Source organism: Phytophthora cinnamomi (assembly GCF_018691715.1).
Source record: "Phytophthora cinnamomi strain GKB4 chromosome Unknown Contig56, whole genome shotgun sequence".
Lineage (NCBI taxonomy): Eukaryota > Oomycota > Peronosporomycetes > Peronosporales > Peronosporaceae > Phytophthora > Phytophthora cinnamomi.
The window spans coordinates 466,484-482,434 of record NW_027150989.1 but is presented as its reverse complement, the minus strand read 5'-3'; the positions used below and the strand labels follow the sequence as shown (position 1 = coordinate 482,434).

The window sequence follows — 15,951 nt, the reverse complement described above, 5'->3', positions numbered from 1 at the left end:
TAACCTCCCTGTCGATCCCGACATACGGCTCCGGAGGCACACACACACACACACACACACACACACACACACACACACACACACACACACACACACACACACACACACACACACACACACACACACACACACACACACACACACACACACACACACACACACACACACACACACACACACACACACACACACACACACACACACACACACACACACACACACACACACACACACACACACACACACACACACACACACACACACACACACACACACACACACACACACACACACACACACACACACACACACACACACACACACACACACACACACACACACACACACACACACACACACACACACACACACACACACACACACACACACACACACACACACACACACACACACACACACACACACACACACACACACCGAGTCTACTACATGTGTAAGCCGTCGATGTTGAGCTGGCTGTTGATGTCGACGCTGGAAGACCTGTGTCAATTAGTGGATGTTAAGCGAAACACTACTTGCCTTGGTATGCATGCAGCTTGTCTGTCGCCAGCCACTAGTGGATCTTGAACCGTTGCTGCGGTTCGCTACCAGCTCGAGGTGTGCGGTTAGCCATGCTCTACTAGGGTTACACGAAATACAGTGCGCCATAAGGCACGGCGCCGAGTTGTTGCCTCGGTTGCGCAATAAGATGACGTTGCAGTCACTGGACTGCACGTACGCTTGACGACCAGAGCCACGATCTCTAAAAAAGACGACCCGTTAGTGTGTACGACCTCTAACACGATCCGACCTGTATACGACCCCAAATAGAATCTACCGCCACGCCACAGACGTTACGTTAAATCGGTATTTTCTGTGTGGTACTGTGTTGGTTGACACTGTAGAAGTTCAGCCAGAGCAGCAGCAGCAGCGCTCATATTTACCGAGAAGGTCACGAGTAACCACACGGAGCAGCCGCAGTAACTTAGCGAGGACCGGACAATCGTGGGGAAACACGAAAGCAGCTAAGACTTACAGCAATAACATGTGTTCCCTTTAGTTCACCTGAACATGCTTCTAAAGCCATCAGATCGATTTACTAGCGCCCAGGTATACCCTCTTCGCTCTGTTGCTTTTGTGCAAGGTTTCTATCGTACAGGACATGGATCCTTCCTTGCATACTCGCTGTTCCGAAGATCGGGTGCTCTTCTTCGCCGCCAACCCAAGCGTCATGCGTGGCACAACACCACCTGCACCAGGGACAATGCGAGTAAAGGTTGGTCTGGCGGAAAGCTAAAGCTGTTGCCCAAAGGTTTGCAGCGGATTACCTGGCTGTGGACGTGTAGAAAAACAATCCAACAAGATCGTGGAAAGGCGATGACATCAAGCTCATGTTCACTTGCAGTGGCACCAGCTAGACGATCCACAGCACCCCTCCGCAACAATCTGCACGCTAGTCATTTGACTTGTGCTCTACCAAGGCTGTTATACCCGAGTCACCACCGGCGCATATGAAATTTCCCGCAGCAAGGCTCTCCTCCAGTGTCAGGATTAGTGTCAGGTTCACTCGACGCACTACTGTTATTTCGACCACAGAGAGAGGACGATATCCCTCCGCGAACGAAACAAAGCTACGAAATTTAGTTGACCTAAATTTGAAGAAGCAGATGAAACTGAAGAAGGTCGTAGTTGGGTCTTGCACTGGTTGACTTGGTCGTAGACACCGCCGAGGCTTGGGGCGAGGCGAGGAAGGTCACTTGGGGGGTTGAATCGAAATTCAGAAGTGATTGGATTGTTGGAGCTTACACCCTAGGCTAGTGCCAAAGACACGCGGCCATGCGTCCTATCAACTGGTGCGTCTAATCAACCATCATTCTACACTACTCGTCCAATCAACCTACTCGTCTAATCAACGTGTGGTCGTATTGGACCGGTTCGGGTACCTCGGAACTGGTGCAGTGTACCAAGGTTCCATACCCTGCAACAGAAACAAAGTTACGCTCTGCGCCGATTTGTTTTTTTTTTCTCGTAGCCTACGCAGCGTGTACGCGGTCACAGGAAAGCTCTAATCGCTCTAGTCTGAGAGTGAGGAAGGAATTTTACGAAAACACAAAGACCCATATTACCTTGAATCGGTGAACACTTCTGTGTGCTGCAAAGTAGTTGTTGTTATGATCTGGAGAGTATCGATTGATCATATTACCGATGGTAGTTCGACAGGAAGGTTCTTGATGCTCTGCAAAGAATTCGCAAAATACAAAATTGTGATTAACGTGACGGAGTGATACGAATGTTGCAGGTTGCAAATCGCGGCCACGGCAGGATCACCCGTCACCCCCATCCTCAGCTCAACGCCATTTTTGACGACCATCTCGGCAGTTAGAGCGCTTGTTCTCCAGGTACCGCGCTATCAGCTCTCTTGGAGCGGCATCGCATGGGTCAACCTTCGTGCTACATCAGATTAATGCGATTGGCTAATAGATTTCAAGAATAGGAGCTTATTGGTTTATAGATTTCGCACTTAGCTGATGTGGACGACACAGGTAACATCCAGGTAATTTATGGTTTTCTGCAAGTTATTATGTTCAGCAGGACAAAACTAGCGGTAATCTATTCACAACCAATATTTGCGTTTGAAGGATATTTGACTTGGCAAACTCGCACAGCCGCTGTTAGAGAGAATATCAAATGATCACCGTGGACCGCGATTTAGGCAACATTCGCATTTGGGACGAAACGGATGGTGAGATCAGCCCCCCAAGACGGTGGTTCTGCGTTCAATGAGAAAATTCTCAACCCGTCCCAAATGTCGTAGCGCCGTCGAACTCGATATCACTCGGAGCAAATACAATGTTCCGATCGAAGAGAGTCGCTGCAAATTGAATAGTCAAAATTGCTGTCATTCACTTCCCATTTTGCCATGCCTACCGATCGTTGGGACTGCACACATTCACCGGGCGGATATTTCTTCGGTCATCTTGACCTCGGCGGAGCTTCTCGAATGGCTGAAGTGACCGTGTGTTGTTGGTCTTTTGACGGAGGTACCGACATCAACGCTTCACCTTCTTCGTTAAGAGCGCTGGTGTCGATACATCGATACAGATTGCCGGCCGTCGGTCTGTCCGACGACTGTGTAAGCCTTGTGCGCGACGCGATCACGAAGGTGTCGCTGTCCGTGGGTAGCCAGCGCAACTTGTAGCCACCCTGAAAGAGTCAGCATCGCCAAAATTACTGTGCCGCATCTTGTCTTTGCGTTGAAACCGCCCAATCGACGCTGTCCAAAACTAATTGACGCTTGCTAAGGAGATACAGCTCTGCTCATCGTGGTCATGTCGTTCGAGTCGAAAGCTCGACGGTGGCGACCACGACCTCTACAGAGCCGGCAAGGCTGCAACATACAGGAACCCTCCTACGCTGACGTACACGACCACATTATTACCGTTCGCGTGCGAGCCCGGCTCATGTCGATTTGCCGTCAACAAAGCCATGGGTCCCGGTTGCGGCACCTGGTAATCCAGGCTCGATTACCTGCCTGCTTGCGCCCTGCGGATAAGCTTCATGCCCGCCGCCTGCTCGTCAGGCGCCAGCATGATTCTCCTGGAGGCTGTCCAGGACGGCTCAGCGGCCAGGCAGCAACAGAGCCCGGTCTCAGCTCGTGTCCAACGGCGATTTTTTCGGACTGGCGGCCGCACCACCAGAATGACGAGCTTCAAACAGTTCGACCACGCGACATGCTCCGCCATCGCGCGCTCACTCCCTAACTCACCTCGCAGTCGACAGGCCGCTCCTGCCAGCCATGGGCCCGATCTCGTCCCACAACGTCCCAGTGCTGGAGACCCAACCGCTTGAGGCGCAGCCGAGTCTCCCCATCCTGTCGTCTTCCCATGGACGCAGCTCGTCCGACGACGTGCAAGGGTACGAGGGCTTATCGCCGGTACCCGCCGCCGGCTACGAGCTCCAGGCGCCCACGCCGCGAGCTCAGTCGTCTTCGACCAACTACGCGGCGCTACCGACGCCGATCGGGAGCCTGCTGCGCTCCTGGCTGGTGATCCGTTGGCGGCTCTCGCGCAGCGTCTTCGCTGTGCCGCTGCCGCTACTGACGGCCCACTTGGACGTGAAGCTGGGGGACCTGATCCTCACGCTGCCGCTGAGCCTCGTGCTCATCGCTGTCACGGCGATCGGAGCCAAAAACCGCGACGTCGCGGGCACGGGCACGGCTCCGACCATCGCCATGCTGATGGTCTTCGCCTTCGCCGTTCGCAACAACTCGGTGCTGCTGACGCTCACGGGCATCTCGTTCGAGCGCGCTCTGCTGTACCACAAGGTCGCGGCCGTCGTCACGCTCACGTTGACGGGGCTGCACGGCCTGGCCTACGTGCTGGCGCGTAACAACAACGAGGAACAGGACCAGAGCAGCAGAGCCTTCTCCGGCATCGTGGCCTTCGGCGCCATGGTGGTGCTCTTCCTCTTCTCGCTGGGCCCGATCCGCCGCAGGTTCTTCGAGTTCTTCGTGCGCGTGCACTGGATGCTCTTCATCGTGGTCATCGTGTTCGCGGTTATCCATGGGGCCGGCCTGGCGCTCGTTGGCGTCGTGCCGTGGCTCATCGACATGCTGTTTCGCCTGGCCTACCGCCCGAGGATCTACGCCAAGGGCTCCCTTCTCAGCGGGAAGAAGGCTGCCGCTCACACCTCGACGGATTTACCTGCGAACGTCGTCACGGGCAAGCGCCTGGGCGTTATCGCGCGTGACCAGCTCTCGGCCTCGGCACTGCCCGGCGACGTTGTCGAGATCAAGTTCCCACGCGTCCGCAAGGACACGGGCGAGGAGTTCAAGTACGAGGCCGGGCAGTTCGCCTTCCTGTGCATCCCAGCCATCTCGAGTCTGCAGTGGCACCCGTTCACGATCTCGTCATCGCCACATGAGCCCATGGTCACGTTCCACATCAAGGCGCTCGGTGACTGGACCAAGAAGCTGCAGTCTACGGTCTTCTCTGCTGAGATCGACGGATCCTCTCGTGGTGGAGCCAACGCCTCCCCGTTCGACGTGCTGGTGGACGGTCCGTACGGCAACGTGTCCATCGACATCGAGAGCGCGAGCACCTACTCGCACTTCGCGCTGATCTCGGGCGGCATCGGCGTGACGCCCATGCGGTCGATCGTCAACTGGCTGCACCACGAGGTGACCACTGAAGGCCGGGCGGGCATCGAGCGCGTGCAGTTCGTCTGGTCGGTGCGCGACCGCGACACCATCGAGGCCATGGTAGGCGGTGGTGACCACAGTCACAAGCCCGCTTCGAGCTCCTACTTCCCGCACGACCTCATGGCGACCCAAGTGAGCCAGGGCGGCGTGTTCTCCAGCGAGATCTACCTCACGCGCGGCGAGCGCGACCTGGAGGGTGCCTGGGTGGACCAGCAGCTCGAGAGCTGCTTGCGTTTTAACTGCCGCCCGGACATCGCGGCCACGCTGCGCAGCCTCGGCGAGCAGGCCACACAGAGCGGCAAGCACCGCGTGGCCGTGCTGGTCTGCGGGCCGTCGGCCATGGTGCACCAGGTGATCGCCATCAGCATGGCGCTCGGCAGGGACATGAAGGTGCGCTTTGACGTGCACAGCGAGCTGTTCGAGTTCTAAATACACAGGAGGATCAAGTTTATATAGCAGTAAAGGGTAGCGCCTGACAGAACATAGGGAGCGATAAGTAACTATGATGCCAGCGGAGTGCAACAGCCTGCACATGGTCGTCATCCGGCGGAGTGCAACCTTTCGTGAGAAAGGGATGGGTACAGTCGCTTGCTTGCTCGATCTTCTGAAATGGTCATCCCCTCCAAACATAATGCTTTTGTATACATAAACAAATAATGTTGACGGCCTTCATTACTACGATGCAATATGGGAATGAACTGTCTCTGAATCGTTGAACACCTGCGATAATGAAAATGCTGAAGCATCTTCAGAATGACCGTCGCGATTACGGCAGCCCTGTCTCACGCACGCGGTTTACACTGGCCACCACTATGCAGACGCCTATGTCGCCAACCTAGCTCACCTGTCCACCGCTGGCTGCCAAACTGCACTCATTCTCGAATTGACCAGCTACTGCTCAAGTCGCGCGTGACTCGAATCCAATTCGATTCAATCCGATGGACGCGTCGCCCAAGGCCAGCAATTTCACGGAGGTCTCGACGCCGACGGCGCCCATCCCGCTGGCCACGCCCGTGTCCTCGTCGCCCTACGAGTCATGGCAGCCACGCGAGCGCTGTTCGTGCCTGCCTGGCCGCCTGCAGACGGTGCTGCGCTCGTGGATGGTGACGCGCTGGTCGCTCTCGCGCCGCGTGTTCTCCGTGCCCGTGCCAGGCCTCACCGCCAGCTTCGACGTCAAAAGGGGCGACCTGGTCCTCACGCTGCCGGTCGTCGCCATCCTCGTGGTGGTCAACGCCATCCTGGCTGGCTCCAGATCAGTCGGAGGATCGGGCACCATCGCCACGCTGGGGCTGCTGCTCGTGTTCTTCTTCGCCATCAGGAACAACGTGCTGCTGCTGGAGCTCACGGGCATCTCCTTCGAGCGGGCGCTCTTCTACCACAAGCTCTTCGCCTACACCACCATCGTGCTTTCGGCACTTCACGGTCTCAGCTACCTGCTGGCGCACCATCATGGAGATGAACAGGGTAAAGGCAGCAAGGTGACCTCGGGCACCATCATGTTCGTGGGCATGGTGCTCATGTTCGCCATGTCGCTCAACTTCATCCGCCGCAGGTTCTTCGAGCTGTTCTTGAGGGTGCACTGGGTGCTGCTACTGGTCGTGTTTATCGTCGGCATGGCCCATGGAGCTGCGCTGGCGTTGGTGGGGATTGTGCCCTGGATCATCGATCTGCTGTTCAGGATGGTCTACCGCACGCGGATCTACAAACAGGGCGCGCTGCTCAAGAAGAAGGACGCCGACAATGCCAATGCGGACTCGAACCGCAACGTGCTCAACGCCAGCAACGGCATGGGCGTCATCGCCCGCGACCAGCTCTCCGTGAAAGCGCTGCCAGGAAATATCACGCGTGTCAGCTTTCCCCGCGTGCGCAAAGATACGGGCGAAGTGTTTGAGTTCGAGGCCGGCCAGTTTGCGTTCCTGTGCATCCCGAGCATTTCCAGTCTGGAATGGCACCCGTTTACGATCTCGTCGTCGCCGCATGAAGACATTGTTGCCTTCTACATCAAGTCGTCGGGTGACTGGACTGCCAAGGTGTTGGAGGCGGCTTCGAAGAGCGATGGATCGGCGGAAGCTCCTTTTGACATCCTGGTGGATGGACCCTATGGCCATGTGTCGATTGACATCGACAGTTCCGAGGCGTACTCTCACTTTGCGCTCGTCGCTGGTGGCATCGGTGTCACTCCGATGCGTTCCATTCTCAATTGGCTCCACTACGAGCGATACACGCTCGGCCGATCAGAGATCAAGCGCGTTAATTTCGTGTGGGCTATGCCAAACCACGACGCCGTCAGCGCACTGCTGGATAACGCGCCGAATGGCGACGAGGGTGCTGCTTCTGCGGGCTACTTTCCTCACGAAATTGTGCGCAGTGAAGATGACAACACGTTCGCCAGCGAGTTATATCTTACGGACGTGGAGAGGGACGCGGAAAATCCTGTGGAACAGCAGCTCGGACATTGCATCCGTTACGGATCTCGACCAGACATAGCCGCGATTCTACGCTCTTTAGGAGGCCAAGCGAAGCAGGATGGCAAAGATCGCGTTGCGGTCCTCGCGTGCGGTCCAATGCCCATGGTCCAAGCTGTGCTCACTACCAGTATGGCGATTTCTCAGGAGATGAAGGTGCAGTTCGACGTGCACACCGAACTGTTTGAGTTTTAAGTTTTGACACGCGTATAATAGGAACTCCATCGCACCAAACTAGTATTCGAGCATCTAATTATTTTCCATTCCCAAGACTCGTGGAGTAAACTCCACAGAAGCCTCGTGAAAAAGTTAAGATCCTTCCCGGGGGTCAAGTATCGCGATGTGCTTGCAAGGGCTCCGACCCACAAATTCATGACGTGGCATGAACAAACGGAGCCGTGAGCTCCGACAGCTTCAGCGTCTGCTGACCATCGTCGTCAAAGTTGCTTGCTGCCAGCCAGCGCTCGAACGCACCCTTCAGACCGCCGTGCCAGTCTTCGTCGATGATCGAGAACCACGAAGTGTCGCGGTTGCGCCCCTTGTACACGATCAGTTGGCGGAACTTGCCCTCGTACGTGAACCCAAGGCGAGCGGCTGCATTGCGCGACGGCATGTTGCAGCTGTCGCACTTCCACTCGTAGCGCCGGTAGCCGAGTCGAAAGGCGTTGACCGCGAGCAGATACATGGCTTCGGTGGCCGCACGGGTCTTCGCCAATCGAGGCGAGTAGAAGATATGACCGACTTCAACGACGCCGTGACTCGGCACGATGCGCAGGTACGAAGTGAAGCCTACTGCGCGCTCGTCCACTATAATGGCGTAGAACTGCGGGTCATTGCCTAGTTCGCCATCCAGAATCCACTTCTCGAACTCGTCGAACGTAACAAACGGTCCGTAGGGCATGTACGTCCAACGAGCCCCGCTGGGGTCCTCTGACAGGGCTTCCCAGAGATCTTTAGCATGAAGAGACGCTTTGAGCGGATCAAGGCGGCAGTACGTTCCCTGTAGCGTCACGTGCGGTGGGAATGGAGGAGGACTCCAGTTCTCCATCGCGAACCCGACCGGCTGACCGAATTCGTTGGTCGTAGTCGTGTTGGTCATCTGTATGAAGCGAAGCTTGTGGAAGAATAAGCAACGATACAATATCGATGGAACTCACTGAAGACCCGAAAAGATCTTTGTGCCGTCTTGTGAGCGGTGCCGGGAATTATGAAGAGTGAGGTCACTTTAAGCGTTGGAGACGCAACATAGAATGTCCTGCGGCATCTTATCATTGCTTCAAGCGTCATTAGACCTTCATTCAGTGTGTCTGGAACATGCTTGTGGCTGACGCACCAGCTACCACACAGATCGCCCCAACAATTGGTGTCAGAAAGAAGACTGTTGAAACTCTACAAACATGAAGGGGAATTCGTAGTGCGTTTCGATGAGTGCACGGCGGTTGATCACATGTAATGTTGCGATAGCCGCTTGAGAGACACTCGACGGCCGTCGAAGGTGCATCGCTCATTTTTTTTTACCTTTTACCCTAAATTGATTTAGGAGAACCAACCACAGCGATTAATGGAACGTTAGCGATACATACATACATGGATTGTAGTGGTCAAGGCATCCGCCACGATACCTGGACACCAGAAAGATTCGTATCGTTGTGCATCGAAGGTGTAACTACTGTTATTAAAACCTACCTGCGGTAGATGGAGCTGCCGCCAACCGATACACTATGCGATGACTTATCTTGTTATCGCCGATAACCCTGTTGATGACGAAGGCACGGGGATGCGGGTGCACATGAAAATAGGGTTTCTACATGGCGTGGGAAGTTTCCCCACCTCTGAAGTCGTAGCACAGCTGTAGGAGTGAGACTCCCCGAAGTAAGATGGGCGCTGGGCGACGAAGAGGCTCATTCCTCGATTCGTCGCCTCGCCAGAAAGCATTTAACCCTCCACGCCACTCCCTGGCAGCGAGGCGCTGCTAATCAAGTTAACCGTTGGGCCACAGTGTGGCCGATCCCCCATAACGACTTGAAGAAAATATCAGGCGTTAATTGAGCACAAGTCCTTCCAGGCAACACTGAGAATGCATCCACCGTATTGTACGCGCCAAAATACTTTGCGGCTGCTATCTTCGACATCGTATGGCGTCTACGTATGGTGCTTCCTGCCAGGTCCATTCTCTAGATTTGTCAATGGATGGAAGCCAAGTTGCCGTTGAGCCGGTACAGCTGCAATAATGTTGATGCAGAAAAAAATGAAGGAAAGGAAAATGAGCGCTGCTCATATCCGAATACAGATATCCTCTGCGAGGCAGGTATTGCGCCGCCAGTCAAGCTAGTAGTTCTACCTAGTTCATTCTTCGATTCGTCGCCACCGTGTTACATCACTTCAACTCGCAGTCTTTCAACACGATGCTTCGCGGTATTCCGCTCCTCTTCGCTGTCTTTCTCGGAACCACCAACGCTGGTCCGTGCGATATCTACAAGGCAGGCAACACGCCTTGTGTTGCTGCACACAGTACGGTCCGAGCACTTCTGGACGAGTTCACGGGCCCCATGTACCAACTCACGCGCGCCTCGGACTCGAAGACGCTCGATATCAAGCCGTTGAAGGCCGGCGGTATTGCCGACGCAGCTTCGCAAGACAAGTTCTGCGAGGGCACCACGTGCGTCATCTCGATCATCTACGACCAGTCTGGCAAAGAGAACCACTTGACTTCGGCCCCTGCAGGAGGAAACAAGCCGACGCCAGATGACCCGGCCAACGCTAACAGTTTACCGCTTACCATCAACGGCCAAAAGGCTTACGCCGTGTGGATCGATGTTGGCAATGGCTACCGTAACGACAAGACCAACGGCATCGCGACGGGGGATGAAGCGGAAGCCATCTACATGGTGACGAACGGCACGCACTTCAACGACGGGTGCTGTTTCGACTACGGCAACGCCGAGATCGACAACAACGACGACGGTGCTGCCACGATGGAGGCGCTGTACTTCGGTAACAGCCACGACTGGAGCTACGGCGAAGGCGCTGGTCCATGGGTGATGGCGGATCTCGAGAACGGCCTGTTCGGCTGTGCCTCGAATGGCCAATGTTCGAACACCCCATCAGTTCAATTCCAGTACGTGACTGCGATGCTCAAGGGCCGTTCGGGTGGCACCTTCGCGCTGAAGCAAGGCAATGCGCAGTCGGGGAAGCTCCAGACCACGTACGACGGCGCACGTCCGAGTGGCTACGAGGTGATGCAAAAGCAAGGCGCTATCATTCTCGGCATCGGTGGTGACAACAGCAACGCCGCCATCGGCAGCTTCTACGAGGGCGTCATGGTGAGTGGCAATCCCAGCGACGCTGTTGACGAAAAGGTCCAGGCGAACATTGTGGCTGCTGGGTACGGCAGTGGTTCTTCCGCTTGAGGAGCGGACACAAAGAATTCATGTCCCTCATGTTCAACAACCTAGAACGCCTTTCGAGCGTGAAAGTACAAGAAGATTGAACATTAGAGCACGGTGGTTGAGAAATAGTGTTCGCTTGCCAAGGTTGGGCGCATCGTATGCAGTAGACTGTGTTTGGTTGTCATGAAAACATTGAAATAAGTGCAAAGTCTGGTAGAAATGGTCACATGCAGCTGCTGCCAGCAATAACTTGTGTAGCTTTGTAGCACGCCTAGGACGCGGCATGCACGAACGGAGCTGTCAGCTCGGACAACTTCAACTTCTGCTGGCCGCTCTCATCAAAGTTGCTCGGCTCCAGCCAGCGCTCGTACGCCTGCTTCAGACCGCCATTCCAGTCGCCATCTATGATGGAGAACCACGTCGTGTCACGGTTGCGGCCTTTGTACACAACCGCTTGGCGGAACAGCCCTTCGTACGTGAACCCGAACCGGGTAGCAGCACTGCGTGAGGGAAGGTTGCAGCTGTCGCATTTCCACTCGTAACGTCGATATCCGAGCCTGAAGGCGTTCGCAGCGAGAAGATACATGGCTTCGGCTGCTGCACAAGTCCGTTGCAGCCGTGACGTATAGTAGATGCGTCCGACCTCCATCACACCGTGACTCGGGTCGATACGCATGTACGCGATCATCCCGACGGCGTGTTCATCCACGACGATGGCGTAGATCTGCGGCTCGCGAGATTTCTCGGTGCCCAAGCAGTACTCCTCGAACTCTTTGAAGCTCGAGAAGGGTCCATTCAGCATGTACGTCCAGTTCGCGCCTTTCGGGTCGTCTGACTGGGCGTCCCAGAAGTCTCGAGCGTGGCGGGCTGCACTCAATGGTTCGAGTTGGCAGTAGCGTCCTACCAAAGTCGAGTGGGGTGGAAATGGTGGAGGAGTCCAGTCTTGCATTGCAAACCCAACCGGTTGGTCGAATTCATTGACAGCAGGCGAGTTGCCCTTGGGATTCGCTTGTAGCTCTGGCATCTGCACAGTATCGTGGTGAAGGTCAGCACAAATAGACAATCGGTATCGAGGGAGCGCGAAACGTACTGGAGTTGATCGTCTGCGTGGTACAGCAAAAAACGTAGAATGGCGACCACCGACGATGATTCAACGTTCGAGTCCCGACATTTCGATATCCTTGCTGCTTCGAACACAGACCGTCAGAACTTTCTTGTGCGAGGTACTGTGCAGCAAATCACACCACCAAGACCTTTAGATTTGGCGAGCAATGACCACACAGACGCCCAAGCAGCCTTCGTTGACCAGTCCCTACGTGCGAATCGAAGTCATCGCCTGTATTTACGGTCTAGAACCTACAAATGGAGCCGTGAGCTTCGACAGCTTCAGCTTTTGCTCACCACGCACATCGAAGTTACTCGGCTCCAGCCAACGCTCGAAACCTTTCTTGAGATCGAAATTCTAGTCTCCAATGGAGACTTTCCATCGATGATCAAGAACCAGAGCTCATCGCAGCCGCGATCCTTGTAGATCATGGCTTTCCGGAGATTTCCCTCGTACGTGAAGCCGAGGCGAGTCGCAGCAGCACTCGACGCCAGATTGCAGCTATCGCACTTCCATTCAAACCTCCGGTACCCGGTTTGAATGCGTTCGTGACCAGTAGAAACATGGCTTCCGTGCCTTCATCAATTGGCGAGAAAAGTAAACACGCCCGACCTCGACAACGCCATGACTTGGATCGATGTGCATGTACGCCAGCATCCCTACAGCTTCCCCACCCACCACACCGACGTAGATCTGGGGGTATTGGGTCTCTTCCGTTGCGGCACCACTTGTAGAAGTCGTCATAGCCTGCAGAAGGTCCGTTTGTTGTGTGTCCAGCGAGCGCTGTTGGGGCTCTCCGCCTGGGCAGCTCAGAAGGACTTTGCATGGAGATCGAGGTTGCAGCAGCGTCCTGTTATCGTTCTGTGGTGGGAACGGCGGAGGGTCCAGTTTTGCAGTGCACACTCGACAAGCTGACCAAACTCGTTGACTATACTCATCTCGGAACTTGAGTGGGGTGAGTCTACCTACAGTACTTGAGGGCGAGGGCGAGCACGTGAATAAGGAACGGGTGTCATCCTATAACCTCCAAAGCCTAATGTTCTGCAATTATAGAGGGAAGAGCTTGAAGCACTGACATTGGCCATCGCCATTGGCCAGCTGGGCCTGCTGGCAGAGCTGGGTTTTGAATCTGGGCGGGAAATTCGAATTTGTCACGAACAAGATGGAGCGGCAAGCACGGAGAATGCGCCTCACCAAGCAGCCCTCTGTGCAACGCGCACCCGCGAGCCAACGTGGAGCCTCGCGACGCTAGGGGAATGGGCTCGGGAGAAGTTTGCGCTGGACAAGGCGCCGGGCAAATCATCCGTCAAGTGGATCCTAGACAACGAGAGCTCGCTCAAGCGCATTGCGGTCGACTTTCGCTGCCGCAAGAAGGTGCCGCGGGCGTCTATGGTGGCCCTGCGATCCAACCCATGGACCAAGGTGTGATCGCGTGGATCAAGCGGCGTGTACTGCAAGACTGCGGCGAAGAGGCAGTCTGGAGACTGTGCTGCGAGCTGGACCCCTTTGTGCTTTTTTCATCGAGACATCGGACGCAGTCACGTGGTGCAGCAACGCGTGGAATGCGTCACGTGGTGCAGCAACGCGTGGAATGCGCTGGACGCCGACACCATCAAATCTTGTTGGCGCCACGCCGGATTATACGTAGACCGGACACAGATTAGTAACATAATTAACTAAATCAAGTACTACCTCCGTTCGGAAATAGATAACCGTTTCAAATCATATTTCAGCCTACTCAACATAATTCCCCTTCTAAACCGATCGGCTTTGAATTCTGAATCTCCCGCGCTTTCCCCCGCTCACTGGCCACCGCACACTGGCCACCGCCCGCACACTGGCTTCTGGATTCAATTCGAAAGTTGGGGGCTGGGGGAGATTACGGATACGGGTAGTGAACGCCAGGCCGTCTGGGAAACCCTACTGCTTCGCAACGTAGGAGGCGAGCTGACACGTGGGGCGATCGTCCGGGTTGCAATGTACTTCCACGTGGGCCGCCAAGTTGTCGAGCGCATTTGGAAGCGTGGAATTAACTCGATGGGAGATCGAGTAGCAGCTGTGGTCAAGTCAAGAAAGAGTGCAAGATGGACCGCCGCCCTGCTGCCCCTGCCAACCGCCCGGACGACTCTCGCCCCCCACCACCACGCCGACGCCACGCGCTGACGCTGCTGCGCCGAGGCCTGGAACGCCAGATTCGACGGAGACGATGGAGCTGAACCCGAGGCTGCCGCTGGATTTCTCCTGGGTGGACGAGGAGCGCTCGCCTTTCGTGCCCGGAACGATTCCCCCCGTGTCTCGCATGTACATGCGCTACGTGCCCCACGCTCTACTTGGCGCGCGTCGTGTGCTGGAAGCGATGCGGGATCCGACGACGATGGAGGGCTCGGTTGCTGACGATGAGCGTGAGGCGAAGGCTAAGAGCGACGCTTGGACGGAGGACTCGCGCTTCCCGCTGCCAGCGCCCATGGAACATATCATGAAGTCTAATGGTGGAAATGATTACCGGCTCGGACATTTGCATAAGGACAAACTGATGCGAACGGACAGTCTTGCAACGTCATTGCCATGCGATGCAACATCTCTCGCCAATGCGAGCGCCTCCCTGCTATCCATGGCAGCAAGTGGGATCCTCGTAGCACCCGAAGCCAAATCGTGTGCCCCTCAAGTATGTAGTGAGATCTTAGATCCATTTTTGTGTATGTAGTGCGGCGGAACAAGAACGCCTGCGCCTCTCTGGACTGTGTCTTGCTTAGTGTCAACTCTAGATCTCCAGCCCCCCCCCCCACAATTTAAACGCCTGCGCCTCTCTGGACTGTGCCTCGCTTGGAGTCAACTCTAGATCTCCAGCACTCCCACAATTTTATAATCAGGAAAATGAACGAGGCGGAGCGCTGCGCAAAAAAAAACAAATGGTCATCTATTTCCGAACGGAGGTAGTAGTACAGTGCGACCCCCCGTTCTCGCGGAGGGTGGACCATAAAAGAAACGAGAGGGTAATAAACTATGCCATGGACATTAAAATGATTTGCTATTTGATACTTAATCCGGGCCTTATAAATGAAGCCTGTGCGGCACCAGCAGTTGCGAATAGTTCATCGAAGATCTTTTAAAGCCCTCAGAGCAACACTTCATTGCGGAGACGAGATCCACAGTCTTATACCATGTTGGCGCTAAGACAAAGTTCGTGTTTCTGAGTTAGTGTCGCGTAGTGTACCAGGAGGGGCGACGCAACATTTGTACGACACAGAAATGTTTAATGAGAGCAGGGGTATGAAAAGGTCTATGCACCCGAGTTTAAGTCAATCTCAGAGAACGTGTCATCCCTCCCTTGATTCAGGGAAAACCTTTGAAAACGGAGATGTGCACGCCACTTGCGCAATCCAGTCCTATCCCAAAAGGTATCATCCGAGTGCCTCCGAATGTGCGGAGTATTATTTCTAACAGTTTATTAGAGGTCAGCAGCCGCGAAAACGGGGGGTCGCACTGTATTTTGTCCACATCAATGGCAATTTATGCCCTCTAATTGGCTCATACCACTTGAAAGTTGTTATATATCAGGCCTTCCTTATTCACGCCCTCGTCTGTACACGGCGAGAAGAGTGAGTGAGTGACCCGGTAGGAGGGATGTACCAGCAGTTTCTCGCGCGCCAGGCAGCCTGGTCTGACCCTCATGAAAGCTCTTGGCGGATGCACTTGGGATCTCCTGAATGCACTTGTTGTACTGTTGTAGTAATTGATCTCGTGTTAGCTCACTACTCTACACGAGAGAAATAAAGGAGTGGGCGACAGATC

The 15,951-nt window shown here is 55.0% G+C and overlaps 5 protein-coding genes across 6 annotated transcripts; 3 read left to right on the top strand and 2 right to left on the bottom strand.

The window, feature by feature from the left end:
• Positions 1-3,796: 3,796 nt before the first annotated feature.
• On the top strand, positions 3,797-5,629 carry IUM83_14826 (putative ferric reductase; the record flags this gene model as incomplete). The annotated part of the gene is made up of 1 exon (XM_067939599.1): positions 3,797-5,629. The coding sequence occupies one exon, from the start codon at positions 3,797-3,799 to the stop codon at positions 5,627-5,629; it is 1,833 nt and encodes a 610-aa protein (XP_067787927.1).
• A 509-nt stretch (positions 5,630-6,138) lies between these two features.
• Positions 6,139-7,860, top strand: IUM83_14825 (Ferric reductase; the record flags this gene model as incomplete). Of its 2 annotated transcripts, XM_067939598.1 has the most annotated exons (2): positions 6,139-7,118; positions 7,491-7,860. In XM_067939598.1, the coding sequence occupies 2 exons, from the start codon at positions 6,139-6,141 to the stop codon at positions 7,858-7,860; spliced, it is 1,350 nt and encodes a 449-aa protein (XP_067787931.1). The 2 variants fall into 2 exon arrangements, with proteins under 2 accessions (XP_067787931.1, XP_067787930.1); XM_067939597.1 differs by having other exon boundaries at positions 6,139-7,860.
• Positions 7,861-8,035: 175 nt separating this feature from the next.
• IUM83_14824 (Gcn5-related n-acetyltransferase) lies at positions 8,036-8,764 on the bottom strand (the record flags this gene model as incomplete). Its single annotated transcript, XM_067939596.1, has 1 exon — positions 8,036-8,764. One exon carries the CDS (start codon positions 8,762-8,764, stop codon positions 8,036-8,038), a length of 729 nt encoding a protein of 242 aa, XP_067788019.1.
• Positions 8,765-10,070: 1,306 nt separating this feature from the next.
• On the top strand, positions 10,071-11,075 carry IUM83_14823 (Alpha-L-arabinofuranosidase B; the record flags this gene model as incomplete). The annotated part of the gene is made up of 1 exon (XM_067939595.1): positions 10,071-11,075. One exon carries the CDS (start codon positions 10,071-10,073, stop codon positions 11,073-11,075), a length of 1,005 nt encoding a protein of 334 aa, XP_067788018.1.
• A 250-nt stretch (positions 11,076-11,325) lies between these two features.
• IUM83_14822 (Gcn5-related n-acetyltransferase) lies at positions 11,326-12,590 on the bottom strand (the record flags this gene model as incomplete). The annotated part of the gene is made up of 3 exons (XM_067939594.1): positions 11,326-12,078; positions 12,145-12,157; positions 12,463-12,590. The coding sequence occupies 3 exons, from the start codon at positions 12,588-12,590 to the stop codon at positions 11,326-11,328; spliced, it is 894 nt and encodes a 297-aa protein (XP_067787929.1).
• Positions 12,591-15,951: the final 3,361 nt, after the last annotated feature.